The sequence below is a fragment of the Chelmon rostratus genome, chromosome 2 (assembly GCF_017976325.1).
Source record: "Chelmon rostratus isolate fCheRos1 chromosome 2, fCheRos1.pri, whole genome shotgun sequence".
NCBI lineage: Eukaryota > Metazoa > Chordata > Actinopteri > Chaetodontiformes > Chaetodontidae > Chelmon > Chelmon rostratus.
Window position 1 is genome coordinate 15,723,459 of NC_055659.1, and position 15,882 is coordinate 15,739,340.

Sequence of the window (15,882 nt, forward strand, 5' to 3'; positions counted from 1 at the left end):
TGTACTGTATGTATCTCTCTTCCATTGGCAGTAAAACATTCTGTGCTGTAACTGCATGGTTGTTGCAACATTATGATGTTAACTGAGTGTATCTTCGGGCGTGTGCATGTTTGTTTGTTTGTGTCTCTCCCCGGCGCGTGAACGCAGAAGGCCCACGAGGTGGAACAGCAGTCCGGCCCCAGGGGGAACCCGGAGTACGTGGACCGAGTGAAGCTGCTGGAGAAGGAGGTGAGCTACTACAAGGACGAGGCCAACAAGGCTCAGACGGAGGTGGAGAGGCTCCTGGACATCCTGCGAGAGGTGGAGACCGAAAAGAATGATAAGGACAAGAAGATCGCTGAGTTGGAAAGGTAATTATCTCCGACTGTCTGGACAAGTTAGTTAAAGACAAATTAACCTTCAGTTTAGGCTGATGTAATTCCTCCCACAGTTTGTATTGTCTACTATTGTTCAAGTTACACAGAAATAATGAGTATATTTCCATGCAATTTCTGCAAAATTAAAGTAAGTGCATCCAAACTTGATAGGAAGAAGAGCTGTTGTTATCACTCTATTTATTGGTTTTCCTGCATATACATAACAAGACACAGTAAAGAGAGAGACCCACAAAAAAAAACATAAACAAACCAAACATATTATTAATGTTTATACAATTCTTCCTATCTTTTATTCCTATTATAAATATATGAAGAACTAGATCAAAATGGCATCCAAAAGTGTATTTTTTAAAGGTCTAGCTTACCAGAACTACAGAAAAGCACTTTTATTGTGCTGTGTTGTGTCGTCATAGAAACAGTTTTAGTTTCAATCTGTTGAAGTTTTAAAATTTGGTGTCTGAGAGTTCTGCCTTTCTGCGAGCATCATATTTTATAATTTGGGCGAACCCACCCTTTAATGTTATCGTCCTGAACAATGCAATACAGTCAAAGTTCAAACAGCGCTTGTGTTTTGTCAACCTAAATATGTCCTGTATCATGTTCTTTTTGTTTTACACGTGCTACATACACGTGCTGCCATTTTCCTGTTGTCATGCACAAGCGTGACATCATGAGGGTGTGTGTGTGTGTGTGTGTGCACGGTGTGCTGCGCTGGATCCAGTCATGTTGTTGTACAATACGCTCAGAAACACACCTTCAATGGACAACGGCTGCATGTTGAGCTACACCAGAAGCCTTTCTGCAAAAGTGACACTATGTGACATTCGAGCCCAAAGCGCCACTCAGCCACCCCCTTAATGGAAGAGGTCAAACTGATTCCAGTTAATGGACCACATAAATAAAGCTGATGGCCTCATCAGCTCTGGGCTCACCTCCGCATGGTCCGGAGTCTCTGCGCTGGAAGCAGCTTTCGGCTTAGGTTCGTCTGATGGAGGAGACAATCGACATTCACCTGGACGGGACTTTAAACCGATGAGACGAAGACCGCATGAGAACCACACACAGTCTTTCCCCCCTGCCGCTTATAGAGTCCAAGTTCCATCACTTAGTGCTTAAACCAGTTCTGTTTTTCCTTCCCAGCTAGTGATAGGGGGCGTTTCGTGTCAGTGTCATGCTAATTTGTTCGTGGTGTTTGATTAATTGAGTGTTCTTGTGCTCTTTTTGCCATTTTTACCCACTTTTTTCTGTCCCGCTCCTCTTCCTATCTTCCGTCTCACACCTCCCTCTCTTCACCCTCTGCCATTGATCACTTTCAACCTTGGTTTCTCTTTTCAAAAATGTCTTTTCCATCTCCCACACAACTCTTTCTCTGTTGTGCCCCCCTCCCGCCCCAACACCAGCCCCCCTCCCTCTGCCCCTCGCCCCACCCCTCGTCCCGGTGGCAGAGCTCCCCCTGACCCGCTCCCTTCTGTGTCCGCTGCTCCCCAGCAGATAGGGGGCATGGTGTGGGATTTCCTGGGAAAGTGAGTGCTCTGCCCTGGCACTTCAGCTCGGCTGCGTGGTTAAAGTCTCCGACTGCGACTGCCGCACCTGCATCTGGTTTCACCTGTGTGCCTGGGTCTGCCTGCTGTCTGAAGGATTCGCAGATCTTTGTATCACAGTGACGGGCTCTGTTTTCAGTCTGTGGTGTTAGTGCTGTTTCCGCACACATGATACAAAGATCCCTGGATCAATGTTTGCTTTCATTTCTTCAGCATGTGCTTGCTCTGTGGTGAAATGTGTGTGTGTGTGTGTGTGTGTGTGTGTGTGTGTGTGTGTGTCTGTGTGTGTCATGCAGGGTCTGTGATCAGCCTGTGTGAGCGAGTGTGAGTGACAACGTTTATGTGCATGTTTATTTTTTATCTGCATGTGGCAACCAGCATTACCAGCTATCTATCTCTGCACAATGGGGAATTAAATCAACAAAGATCTTATCGTCTGACAAATCACATTACAATGAAAAATCAGCAAGCTAAAGCACCATCTCGTATAATACAAGTCATTACGAAGTTCAAACCTCACAAGCTCATCAGTACTAAACTTCAGGTCATAATTTGCAATATATATGTCCATCTGGTCATATATTGTGTGCTATTCCTTTGATTCCCTGAACAATAGACGTTACTTCACACTGGGGTTCCTGTTGTGGCTTGTTTCTGTTGTGATGCATGAAGTCGCACAATGACATCAGTCACACCAAGGATTTAGCAAAAAAGCAACAAAAATTTCACAATTTACTTTGTAAAATTTTCACAGTTGTAGCTGAAAGCCCATATCAAAATTTCCACCTGTACATAGATGTTTAATACTAAGAGATACTGTAAATACGACACTATGTATTACACTATTAACAGTCTTAAACTTGGTGTGATTTTCCCAACTGCTCTCGCTTCTTTCATCCATATTAGTTCACTATATTGTACTTTTTGTCCCTCTGTTTTCTTTGTTGAAATATCTATATATACACACTTGCAGACACACACACAACAGCACACACTTCTTTGTGTCTTTTTGTGGTGTTGGCTGTTTGTTGTAGCTTATGTAGGAAGTTTCTGTTCTTAGAGCTGAGGCCTCCTCCTGCCATGAGCACGCTTCCCCTGATCATTCCATCCACCCATCTGCCCACCCTACGTCACCCTCCCCCCTCTGTGACTCTCAGCCACCCTCGCATCTTTAGATCGTCCCAGTAGCATCACCCAACAGCCCCCTCTCTTTTCTGTGATCTTTCCCGGCGCCCACCTTCCTGCTCTCCCTCCCAACCTGCCCCGCCACGCCCTGCCTAGCTTGATCTACCAGACACTAAGGGAAATGATCAGCCTAGTGGCCTGCATGAGTAAAGCTGCTGTGCTCCAGGTCTACACGCGCTCAGTAAGTGAGGTGCTGTAGTGGTTAGGGTCTGGACTGAAGCCTCGGTCCTGAAGTGTGTCAATTCAGTCGGGTCTCTTCTGTCTGAACAACCCTGCATCCATAACTGATTCTGTCACTAGCTCACTCCTTCTCCTGGTCAAACCACTGTTGGCTTCCCCTCCTTTTGCTCGGCACTCAGACCTCCTCTCCTCCTCCCCTCTTCTTTTGCCCGGCTGATTTTTGCCTGTCTGACTGCATGTCTGCCACTTTCAGGCTTGGCAGCAGATGCACATGGTTCCATGTTGTCAGAGAAGGTGCATCCTGCATTAGCTGTGTCAGGGCAGCGGCTGCCATAGGTGCCTTTGTAGTCTCCCATGTTGTTTGACAATGAGCACACTGTGATCGCCACTGGGTCCTCTGTATTGTTTTCTTGTGGTTGTTTCTTTATGTTCTGGTTCTAATGTCTTTTTTTTGTTGTTTTTACTTTTCCTTTGCGTGCTGTCGTCTCCTGCTTCCAATGTCTCCACCACTTGTCGTGTCATCCCCTTCTCTTCTACCTTTTACTTTCCCCATCTGCAGTCTAGCTCCCAGGTAAGTAACGTCCCTCCCCTCCATTGCACACCCATCTCTACCTATATCCATCCTAACTCTGGTGCTTAAACCTGTGAGTCGTCTCAGTGTCATGCTAACACGAAGCTATCAATTAATCTGCGATGCTCATGTCTTCTTTCACTGCTGTGATTTTGAAAGATTCATTCAACATGACATGATTGTCCATTACGATGTGCTTGTTCTACTTATTTGTATTTCATGTCTTTTGTTATAATATATGCCTATATATATATAAATATTGTACTCTACTCACACATGTACATGCTTTTCATGTAACACTACTGTCCCAAGAATGCATTTGCATTTCCTAATAGATAAATGGTATGCTAACTACAGAATGGGATTCAGAGAAACTCTTGGCACGGAAAAGGTCTGACATGTGTGTGGTTTTACAGACAAGGAGGCAAAGACCAGGCTAAGAAGGGTCAAAACATCAAGCTGGGACCACAAGGAGACAAGAAAGGCTTAGGACAAGACCCTCGTAAGGACAGCTCGATGGACGGTGGCCACCACTTAAAGGTGCAGATTTGCTCTTGAGAAATAGGCTCATTTATCAATTTATTAGGTAGATCTATTGTATCGATTACACTGGCACTTGTTTCTAATATTTTGTCCACCTCATTTATATCAGTTCGGGTTCATACAGTTGAATCAACACCTCTATAGGTTTCAACAAAAACCGAACATTATTACTCTCATGTAGGGCAGATTTATTGTACAACAGTTCTATTAGACTGCATTGGGTGTACCTAATAAACTGGCGACTGAGTGTATTTTCCAGTGATGACGCATGGTTTAACACTTGACTCATGACACATGTGGCTCTGTGTCTCATTTACACATTTGGCGTGTGTTCCCTTGTTGTCTGTCAGCTGGAGGAGCTGATGAACACGCTGGAGAGGACGAGGCAGGAGCTGGATTCCACCAAGCAGCGTCTCTCCTCCACCCAGCAGTCGCTGCAGGAGAGGGACTCCCACCTCACCAACATGAGACAAGAGCGCAGGAAACAGCTGGAGGAGATCCTGGAGATGAAGTTAGTGCTATTGTGACATTTTGACATTGGCCTCACAAAGGCAGCCCACGATTTCACTTCTCCTGACGAATTTCTGGCTAAGTCATCCCAGCAAACATTGAGACGTTGAACGACCATCATGTGAACGCGTTCTAGCAGCGTCAAGATAAGTCAGAAACAGGAACAGGGCCATTCAGCTATTCCGCTAAAGTTTATGTACGCAGTGTGCATTCAGCAACTTCATGCATCCTAAAAACTGATAATATTGAGTCAGCTAAATCTAAAAATAATAAGTCAGTGGTGATTCACACTGGACACAAACTCTGGTCTGCTGGGTGAAGCTGGGTGACACGGCAATATAATTCATATGTAGATACATAAAAGGCATAAATGGTTTGATATTTTAAAAATGATACTAGTCTTGTACGTGGAAGGTGTGGAAGTCTGATCGCAATCATTTCACAACCAAATAAATTGTCAATAAAATGCTGTTAAAAAAAAGACATGCATTTTCTTTTTCACTGGCAATAATAAGATCGATGGGTCAGCCTGGGTCATTATCCAGTCAGACCCAGACAATGTCACCATCTGGCCGTCCACCTTGTAACCACATTGGAGTTGTTGGCTTCCGACCAGAACCAGGGCCAGGGACCGACCAGTGTTTGCTGGGATGGATTCATTTCTTGTCTCGAAACCATTCTCCCTAAACTATCTACCAAAATAAATTCTGAATGAATTTGAGGTGAGAAATAGGACATGAAGCTCATGGTTCATTTTATACCAAAACACTTAAAATTGAGTCTTTATATGGATTAAACAAACTAGCTGTTTCCCCTTGTCTCCAGTCTTTATGCTAAGCTAAGCTAAAGTGCTGCTGGCTGTAGCTTCATATTTAGCAGACATGAGATTGGTATCAGTGTTCTCCTGGAACTCGCTGCAAGAAAGGGATTACATTTCCCAAACTGTAAAACTATTTCTTTAAATCTCAGAGTGAGAAGTGAGGCTCATTTCATGCCGTTCTTTAGACGAGAACAAAACAGTCAGACTTTTTGAGTGACTTGATTTGTGTCATTGATCATCATCTGGCTCCTGAAGCTGGATCCCAGCCATAGGGAGTTTTACTTGCAGCATTTGACGTTGATGTAGTTAAACTGAATTGATGCAGTAGTTAAAAGCACTTCATGGAACGTCTTACCTACATACCATTCATTTAATGCTCTTTCTATTTTATAGAATATAGGTGCTGATGCCATAATGTTGTTTTTCTTCTTCAGGCAACAAGCTCTGCTGGCAGCCATCAGTGAGAAGGATGCTAATATTGCACTGCTGGAACTGTCTGCCTCCAATAAAAAGAAGACCCAGGAGGAGGTGCTGTCCCTCAAGAGGGAGCGGGACAAACTGATGCACCAGCTCAAACAACATGTTAGTACTGCAGCACAATGTCAAGGAAAATTCTGTCTGCACTCAATCAAAATGACGAATATAGCTGCACAGGGCAACTAGCCATTTTCTCCATTTCATCTGCAGAGTTCCATCTGCTTGTTCAGGCACTTCTCCCGAATGCACATTTTTGTTTTTATGTTGTTTTGGGGCAAGTCAAGTTATTCCGTGCAGGTCCAAGTCAAGTTAAAGGTTCATTAGCGAATTGCTAATTCAAAAGTCAACATCAGCTCTTTTCTGGCCATTAACATGACATTTAAATTCAGCTTTGGAGTTTTGCTGTCAGGGCAATGCAATTTTGCATAGCTGAGGTCAAATCCATTCAGTGCATAGGCCTAATAATGCAATATTCAAGGTGTGTTTCCCAGGTCAAACTTGCGTCTTAAATGTTTTTGCTTTCAAGCCTCAAGTCATGTCAGGTCTTCAAGGAGTCAACTCTCAAGTAAGTAAAGTCTCACAGCAGTGAAGTCGAAGTGAAGTTTCAAATCTTTTTTTTTTTCTCTCAAATCAAAGTTTGAGGTCTAAAGCTCACTTGGAATTTGTGCAGCAATATGACATAAATATAAGTAAAAAAAATATGAAGGTAAAGCCAGGAAATGGTTATGTTTGCTTAGCATGACTGGAATGATTGGAGTCCCCCGTGCAAATAGTGGAGACTCCCCTTAAATCACAACCTTTTTTTATTATCGTGATGTTTGATGTTAATTAGTGAGATTTAGAGGTGCTGGGAGGTGGATTTTGTTGCTTATGGACAGAGTCAGGCTAGACCCCCGTAACCACAGGTGCAGGTGGCAGCAATCCTCTCAATTAACTTGGCAAAAAGGAGAATGAGTGTATTGCCCCAGATTTTGCTGTTTCTTTAATGATGTATTTTCTTTAAAAAAAATCACAATGACCTTAAAAATGACTGCAGAGATGAATCAACAGCTGACATAGCCTGAAAGCCTCAGTGTTGGTTGCATGGTTATTGTGCTGGATTGTACCACACTGTAAGGTGTTCATGTTTTTATGTCCACCCACATATACTGAAATGTGTGCTTTGTCCGGTCCGAAAGTCATGTGATGCTCATTATGAGGGCGTAATGTTTTGACCAGCTGCAGATCTTCATGCACTCACCAGCTTCCTCTTTCTGCAGACACAAAGCAGAATGAAGCTGATAGCTGACAACTACGAAGACGAGCAGTATCACCCACACGGTCCTCACCACCCCCAGCCTCAGCCCCCGCACGCTCAGCCTCAGTCCCAGCCGCAGTACCCTCACCCTCCCCACGCCCAGCAGACTCCATATCCACACGGCCTGCATCCGCAACACCCACAGCACCCGCAGCACCCTCAGCACCCACAGGCCCCCCCTCAGCACCCGCACCCGCAGCAGCCTCAACCACAGTACCCTCACCCTCAGCACCCACAGCACCCCCAGCAGCACCCTCAGCACCCCCAGCCGCCTCCCCAGCACCAACAGCACCCACGCCCGCCACAGCCCCAGCACCCTCACCAACAGCACCCACAGCATCCCCCACAGCACCCACACGGACACCCCCCTCCGCAGCACCCTCACCCTCAGCACCCGCACGGCCCTCCTCAGCAAGGACCCCACCCCCAACATCCACACCCCCAGCATCCTCAACACCCTCAGCATCCACAGCACCCGCACCACGCCCAGCATCCACGTCATCCGTCGCCCCATCATCGTGGAGGGCCGGCCCGAGGACCCCCACATGCTGGGCACCGCCCCGCCCCGGACCAGGTAAGATGTCTCCCATATCGTTCGTGTTAGAATTTTTTACCCTACAGCTCGCAACTTGCATACAATAGCACAGTGAGGTGGTGTCAGTGGTGCACAGAAGATGACAGCACTGCATTCAGCAGCTTTCCCTGCAGATGAGCCATTCTGTGTGCAACAGCTAGCCTCTATCATAAAAAGCCACGTAGCTTTCATCGTGCTGATTGTAGTTCTTTTGGCTGGTACAGCTTCGGTTGTCTCGGTCAATATTGAGGCCTGAACTCTATGAACTTGTGACGAATCTCTCCATCTCTTGCTCAGAGTTGCTTTTTCTGTATGCTGTCTATCAGGAAAATTCAGGTGCTGTGTTACTATTACAAATGTCAGATGTAAACTGTCATTTAACAGGGTTCCTGATATAGTGATTTAAATATTTGTTTATTTATTTTATGGTCTTTGCCAAAAGCTGTAGTGTAATTAACACGTTCTCTGATGCTTACCTTTAAAACGTGCTCATTTTTCTATCACACTGTCAACAACAGGATGACGACGAGGGCATTTGGGCATAATCCTTGCTGTGACAACCAAAGCTCTAATGTTGTTTTGAGGGGTGAGATATATTTAAGACTTTCAGTTTCCTCTCTGCCTGCATTGTCTGCTACATTTCATGACAAACCAAACCGCTGCATGACATCTGGATTCTTGTATTTCTCACATTCAGATGATTCAGTCACTACTGGAGGAGCACAGCCATGCCATGATGTTGAAACACTACCCGACCAAACATTTATTACCTCCACTCAATCAACACTCAGCAATGGGACCTTTGTTTATTTTCCAGGGAAGAGGAGGGGGCACTCAGGTGTGCAGGTCATGCAGGGAGACTGACAGCTGAGCAGGTAATTCCACATTTAATATATATATATAATGGCACACAAAATGTACTGAAACCAGTTATTGCAAATACATTTCCAAACGGCAACTTACACCATGTTCTTCTTCGTCTTCTGCTCAAGGTGACCCGGGACCTCTTCTTTGTGTGGACAGGAGCAGATGTCATCTCCTTCCTCCATACAGGTTCACAGATATGGGACTGAATTGGAAGGAAAGAGACAGATGTTGCTGCCGATGGAGAGACAGATGTGCTCTGTCAGATTCTTGCCATGCGATCAACATGGCAGCCCAGCACCAGAGGTCTCACAGGGGTCACCTCGTCTGTCTGTCACCTGCCGGACACTGCACCTCTTCAGGCCAACAACGCCCTCTTGGTCCTCCCAGCAGAGATCTCATGACTGCCTGCCAGCCCAGTGTTTGTTCTTCATCCCTCTTCCTGTGATTGATTCAAGATAATGGTTGTCTTGCTGCCTGTTTCACCTGCCTGACTGACTCCTCTGGCTCTGGTTGGCTCCCCCACCTTACTCTGTCATAGTTCCTCGATCCTCACTGCCCTGCTGGCCCATCTGGTGACATCTGACCCCTCTGCCTGGCTATCATGATGCTCAGTGTGCAGAGTCTCTTCTGTTGTTTTAATCACCTGATCGTGTCAATGAGCTATTTCACCTTCTGTGGCACGCAGTGACCTCTTTTTTTACCTTTATACATGGCCCACACACCATCCATTTCTAGAGAAGCTCATGTTCAGCATTTCTAAAAGTGACATAGTGGCCCTTCACTTGTTTTTTCCACAAAGCCTGAGTATAGCATGTTCCATGCAGCAGATTTCAGTCATTTTCTTTTTTTGTTGTCATTTCTTGTTTGCGAGAGGAAGAGCTTAGAGTTTACTGATAGTACGCCTTTAGCCTTGCCTGCAGCATCTGGGGTTTCCTTGGCTGCATGAGCAGGGCCCTCCAGTTGTTGGGCGTGTTTTAGCCTTAAGGCTGTGGCTGCCATCGACGTTTCTCTTCATGTTACCTCATTTTAAGTAGTCAAAAAAAAATAATCAATCTATGCAGGTGTCAATGTAGAGTGAATGAATTTTTATTTCCCCATCCTTCCTTCAATTTGTCAAGTCAAAGTGTAAGTTACCGTCCAATCAGAGCGGCCAAGAGAGTGGTCAGAAAACATTCATCAGTCAGATTTTTTGAGGTTCTGAGACTATGCACCTATGCACCTCCTGCAGGAATTTTTACTAATGGTGCTTCTGCTGGTGCTCAAACTAAATGGTGTCAGAAGACCTGGTCAAGAGCATCTTTTAGTCCTTTTACAGTGGAGGGATTGATCCCACAACAAGCTTCATAAACAACTGTAAAAGACTGCTTTGTACATACGATTTGACCGCTGGGGCTTTGTGAGCCACGATCACTTTAAGACCCACACACAGAGCAGTATTCCCTGTATGAATACTGCTAATATAAATACTACTATAGTCTATGAAGTGGAGCCAATGTTCAGTAGATGTTTTCCCTGCAGGTCTATTTGTACCACTGACACACCAGTCTCTGACCTACAGTATGCTCCTGCTCCCCTCTCCCTTGTAATTCTCCTCTTCCAGCAGTAGTCTGTGTGACCTCCCCAAACATAGTGACTTGTTTTCTCCTTCTCAACAAGGTGGCCTGTGCCTCGTAAAAACTGTACACATATATGATAGATATGCATATATTATACATATAGAGAGAAATCTATAGAGTGTGTCTATACGTGGTCAGAAAATCGTTTCAAACTGACAAGATAATATATGTTTTTTCCTCATGGTTATTTTTCTAACTGGCTGGAGGTCGGAGAGATGTTCTTATTTGGAGTGTTGAGTGGTGTGATTTTCCTCTGATTTGTACATTGTGAGAAAAACCCCTCAGCAGCAAGTAACATTCCCTGTCTGAAAACACAGGACAGCCCAGACGAGAAAAAAAAGAAAAAAAAAGAAGAGCTTTAGAGCAGTCAATGAGAACTAGAGAAGTGTATCCAAATCTATCTAGAAGTCTAGAAAAAGTTTATTACATTCCTTTCTTAATGTGAAATCATTCAGTTGAAGACCACCTCGTGGTGGCAACTTCAAACAAAAAAAGCAAAGACTTGTCTTGAATTTTGCAGCTCACAAAAGTAGCAACGAGATTACGTCTGCTGCGCTCAGCAGTCACGGACTTGCACTTGTGAGTGAGGACTATCACTATCATCATCCGAGTGGAGGTTTGAGTGACTCTGTCGGGATGCATTTCTTTCGTGTGTTTGTTGTCGTCGTCGTCTTGTAAACAGAAGTGGTGACATATGTGACCGTGACAGCCGATCAAGTAGAAAAACCAACACACATCGTTACAGTGTAGTGGCAAATTGAATTAGACTGTTACTATCATCACCTCCTCTCCCTCCCCTCATGGTGCCTGTGTGTCTCCCTTATATGGCCAAGTGTTGATCGTTGTATATAAATGTCTTTCCATCTCCCCATCTTCCACAAACCGAGGCGATCCTCGCATCATCTTTGACGTGTCTGCTTCATACATTAACCTTCACAGCTCCTGTCATTGACCAAGAATCAACAGATTGTGTGAAATGTTGGTGTTTGTGTTTACAAATGTTACGAGAAAGATCCTGATTTGGATTTTTTTTTTAATTTAATTTTTTTTTTTTTTAGAAAAAAAAGGGAAGACAATGCAAACAGACAGAGGAGCAAAAATCCTCTCACTTCACCATCAGGGGGGCGGAGTATGAATCCTCCATTTTCAGGTCCTTATCTACTGAATACTTGAAGTAGGGGGTTCTCCTACCATGAAATACCATATATGATTTACATGGTAGAAAACATGAAACATTTCAATTGTGCCCATGCATGCTGATTTTTACATAATGTGCCAACTGAAAGTGATGATGTAGGGATAATCTCCTGTTCTCTATGCAGAGCGATTTCTCAACCGTTGTGTCAAAAAGGGTTTAGGAGGGGCTTCGAGGCTGGGGCTTGGGCTTAGACTAAAGACTAATCCTGGTTGTGAATGACTGGCATTGCACTCAGTGTGAGGTGGAGTCAGGAAGTCAAGTTTGCATGTGTGCCTAGAAGCAGCCGTGTAGAAAGACTTGAGCTGAAAGGCCTGTAGATTCACCAGTAATTTTCAAAGGCCTTCAGGAAACAGTATGAAAAGCCTAACGTACATTTTCACTTTGTTGTTGTATGCAGGTTGTTTTTCTTTCATTGTATGTTGCTGAAAACTTTGGATTAAACAAATCACTGTGACCAATGCCAGAAACATTTTTGTTTGACGGAACAAATATTGTGTTTACTTTTTTATTATTCATTTTTTTATTTAAGTTAGCTTTATTTTTTCTATCGTTTCAGCTTATTGAATATGCCAGTTTGAGACTGTACTATTTGTATAAGTAAATGTTTTGAGCTGTACAGTAAAAACCTAGGAACAAGTTAAATGTGAGTGTCCAGCATGCTGAATGATTACTTGTGTGAACGTGAGCTAATCTCCCATGAAGCATCATTCCTCACTCATTAATTGCATCTGCATCGTGCATTGTGACGGTGTGATGTTGTGTTTGAGAGTGATGTGTGTGTCTCACTTACTGTGTCCCATTAGTAGACAGCCTGTGCAGTTTTGTGAGAGTGCAGCATGTTTTTGGGGTTGCTTGTGTAAATGTAGTCAGAAAAGAGAGACGTGTGTGTGGGTGTGTGCCTCTGTGTGTGTGTGGGTGTCCATAGCTGCTTTTATGGGTGTGGGTGTGTTCGTGTGTCAGTGTGTGTGTGTGTGTGTGTATGTGTGTTCTGAATGAATAAGAGAAAAATCTATTTAAAAAAACTTTATCAGAGGAAGTCCCTAGAGAAAAAAGCGAGACTGAGTCAAAGTTTTGAATGAAGCATGGATACTCTGTACTGTTTTTTGTTTTTTAAACCTAGGAGGCTGTCCTCAGTGCCCCAGTTTGCTATTGTATGTGCTGTATCAGAATATTACTATTGAGTGTTGGCCAGCTTGTTTATATCCATCAAATAAAAGTGACTTTCTTTCTGTCTCTGTTTGTAATTTTCTACTCCAGTATTTTCTAGCACTAACACAATCATGGCATATAACATAAACGCATGACATGATTAAATAATTTACTACAATGACCTAGTTCTGTGCTGCAAAAAACAGTTAATACCATGTGGTTAGCATAGCAACAATTTAGCTAACTTGGTAACTCATTCTAATTTGCCTACATCCACTTAAGTTCCACTGTGTGTGAGAATGTATATGTATGATTCTTCTCTGCATTGCTAAAGGCTAACAAAAAAGTGCTGGATTTTCACATTCACTCATGCTTTATTACTTAACAGATACCAAAAATGTATTACTAACAACAGAATTACCCTTCAAAATGATAAAAGAGGAGCCCTTTGTGTGTGTGTCAACAGCAGACATATTTATTTCAGTGTTTTACACTCATGAGACACATAAATGTTTTCATTGAGAAAAGGGGCATTAGAAATCTTACTTTATGCAACATTGTACATGTTAAAACTTCATATTCAGAGTGTGCAAATAGTGTTACTGATACAGTATAAGAAGCATATCTACTACATGGTTTATGTGCACATACATACACATATGCAAATTCTTATTTATTCAAGCTACAATTGGCAGGATTGTATGTTGGTGGCGCCAAATGCCAGAAAAGAGTAGCTGCTTGAAAACAATAAAAAGCACAAGATGCAAACTCCACCCACTGATGAAGACTGTGAAACACAATTGAAAAGCTCCTCATAAAGCCGTAAGCCAGTAAGTGGATCTTGAATGAAGCTTTGCCAAACTACTATTGACAAGAATAAACTTCCACACTCAGCATTCGCTTTAGGATTTTGCCCAGCTTTGTCATATTACAGAAAAATATTCTCCATTCTCAGCCAAAACAAAAACTACAACACAGAAAGAAGCTGTGGGTGCAGAAAAAAACTCACTTGATTTGTCACTTCTTCTGTTGTGGCTTCAAACATGAAAGAGAGGACGTCCTATTCTGTTGTGGGTAGATGTACACTCTGTACTCTCGCTGACATTTAGCACTAGCTGTTTTATGACGTCTGTCCTCAAGCATAATAATCAAAATTGGGAGTTTTGCCTTCTCTTCATGGTGGTTCAGGAGTTGTTGAAAGGTTGCCATGACAATTAAAACAAAATGAACGCTTCTCTAACAGATAGAGAACAATGACATTCGAAAGGGTCATTTTTCAGAGAATTTTTACATTAATAACTTGTCCTTATTGTCCTTAACACAAGCGAATGCACAAGACGCTAAATGCACGGGGCCGTGCAGAACACTAGCATGTGGTCTATGGCGCAGAGGTGCTTGTGCAGCTGCATTTTACAATGCACAAGTCCTTTTTGCAGCAGTATTGAGCTTCAATGCCCCTTTAGGAAGCTGTCTAACAAACGATCTCCCCTGTCAGAAAGCCAGTACCCCGCCATGGCTGCCACCGCTCCCATGAATACAGATGTGTAAACCAAATCTCCTTTAGCGGCCAGTGTGGCCAGAGCACAAAGCACCACCCCAAAGAACATCTGCTGCAGCACCTCCACCTCGTCATCCTGGATATCCTCAAACAGGCCTTTCTCCTGAACACCTGCACAGGGAGATTGACACGTGAGACTGCAGTGGGGTCAGGCATCTACGTGGTTGTGTTTGCAAACATCCTTGTCTTACTCGAGACTCACTAGGCTGCTGCTTCTTCACACACACACTGTCCCTGCGGATGAATCCCTCCGCACAGTCACAGCGGAAAGAGCCCTCTGTGTTGGTACAAATCTCATCCAGACCATGACAGGCAAGAACCCTGTCACTACATTCATCTACATCTGAGAGGGAAAGAAGGAGACATGACATAATCTCATCACAGATTTCTAGATTACATCCCAATGAAATAGAAATATTCTCTTTAGTGCATTTACCCAAACACTTGGACCCTGTCAGTGTGTACCCAGAGGCACATTTCCTGCAGCGCGCTGGTCCACCTCCCATACAGCCAACACAGGCCGGGTCACAGTCTGAGGAAACACTCAATATTTAATTTCTTCATTTGCAGACCGCACTACATTCTCAGGTGCTGTAAATGCTCTAAAAGTTCCACAAAACACCATCAGATTAGATCAGACGGGGAGCAGTAGAGAGCCCCTGAACTCTCCATTAAGGGCCACGATAGAAGACTTGCAGGACTTGTATGACTCTTTAGACTCTTTTGTATATAATGTACATATAGGTAGTTGATTTTATTTTGGATCCTTTTATGGTTTTTTTCTACCTCTCCTTTTTATTCTTGCTGTCTGTAACAATCTGTATCATATTTTATCTCCAACTTTTAGAGCAGAGCTAAGACTGAAGTTGGCTAGGGTTAGGGCTTCAAACCTTGTTACGTATCATCCTGCTGGCCAGACTTTACTCACTTTGAGGCCAGAGATTACTGGTGAGAGCTTCAGATTATGCACAAGGCTCTTTACAGTGGGCTGTTTCAGCAGCTACGTAGATGGCCCCTTTTAAAAGTTCAAAACATATTCCTCCAGACGTTATGACCCACATGTACATGTACCCAGTATTTACAAAAATAATTCAACTTTAATTTATTTCTCCTTTCCTATCAAATACCCAACCCTTACTTGCTTGTTCCATGTACTGCTTTATTTCTACTGTGCCTGCATTTAAGCACCAGTAAGGAGAGCAATCAGTATGTGCTGATTCATATGACTAAATGACACTGTAATTTGCAGAAAATTACTCTATAAATTGTTGGCTGTATTATAAAGTGCTACCCAATTCTGGCAATTGTTCAAACCATTCAAAAAAAACATTTCGTTCATCATCATTTTCTACTTTCAGCTTCCAAAGTGTGACAATTTGCTTATAGTCTCTCTTTAATATCACTGTAAATTGAGTATCT

At 43.5% G+C, this 15,882-nt stretch overlaps 2 protein-coding genes across 2 annotated transcripts in view; one reads left to right on the plus strand and one right to left on the minus strand.

Moving 5' to 3' along the window:
* Window positions 1-8,620, plus strand: part of erc2 (ELKS/RAB6-interacting/CAST family member 2) — a 31,275-nt gene extending 22,655 nt beyond the window's left edge. The window contains exons 10-16 of the mRNA XM_041945569.1: window positions 151-350; window positions 4,271-4,394; window positions 4,748-4,908; window positions 6,162-6,309; window positions 7,464-7,540; window positions 8,012-8,075; window positions 8,594-8,620. Of these exons, the coding sequence (XP_041801503.1) occupies window positions 151-350; window positions 4,271-4,394; window positions 4,748-4,908; window positions 6,162-6,309; window positions 7,464-7,540; window positions 8,012-8,075; window positions 8,594-8,620 (801 nt within the window). The remainder of the gene's footprint in view (window positions 1-150; window positions 351-4,270; window positions 4,395-4,747; window positions 4,909-6,161; window positions 6,310-7,463; window positions 7,541-8,011; window positions 8,076-8,593) is intronic.
* Window positions 8,621-13,367: 4,747 nt separating this feature from the next.
* Window positions 13,368-14,892, minus strand: LOC121621466 (protein disulfide isomerase Creld1). Its single transcript, XM_041957947.1, has 2 exons — window positions 14,666-14,892; window positions 13,368-14,574 (listed from the first exon to the last, which is right to left on the minus strand). Exons 1-2 carry the CDS (start codon window positions 14,832-14,834, stop codon window positions 14,354-14,356), a joined length of 390 nt encoding a protein of 129 aa, XP_041813881.1. The 5' UTR covers window positions 14,835-14,892; the 3' UTR covers window positions 13,368-14,353.
* Window positions 14,893-15,882: the final 990 nt, after the last annotated feature.

What these genes read in the sequence shown, in the direction of transcription:
- LOC121621466 (XM_041957947.1), bottom strand. Translation starts at nt 14,834, where the DNA reads ATGTCATGTCTCCTTCTTTCCCTCTCAGATGTAGATGAATGTAGTGAC. An exon ending in TGTGAAGAAGCAGCAGCCTA is followed by an intron (nt 14,575 to 14,665) that starts GTGAGTCTCGAG and finishes CTCCCTGTGCAG; the next exon opens with GTGTTCAGGAGAAAGGCCTG.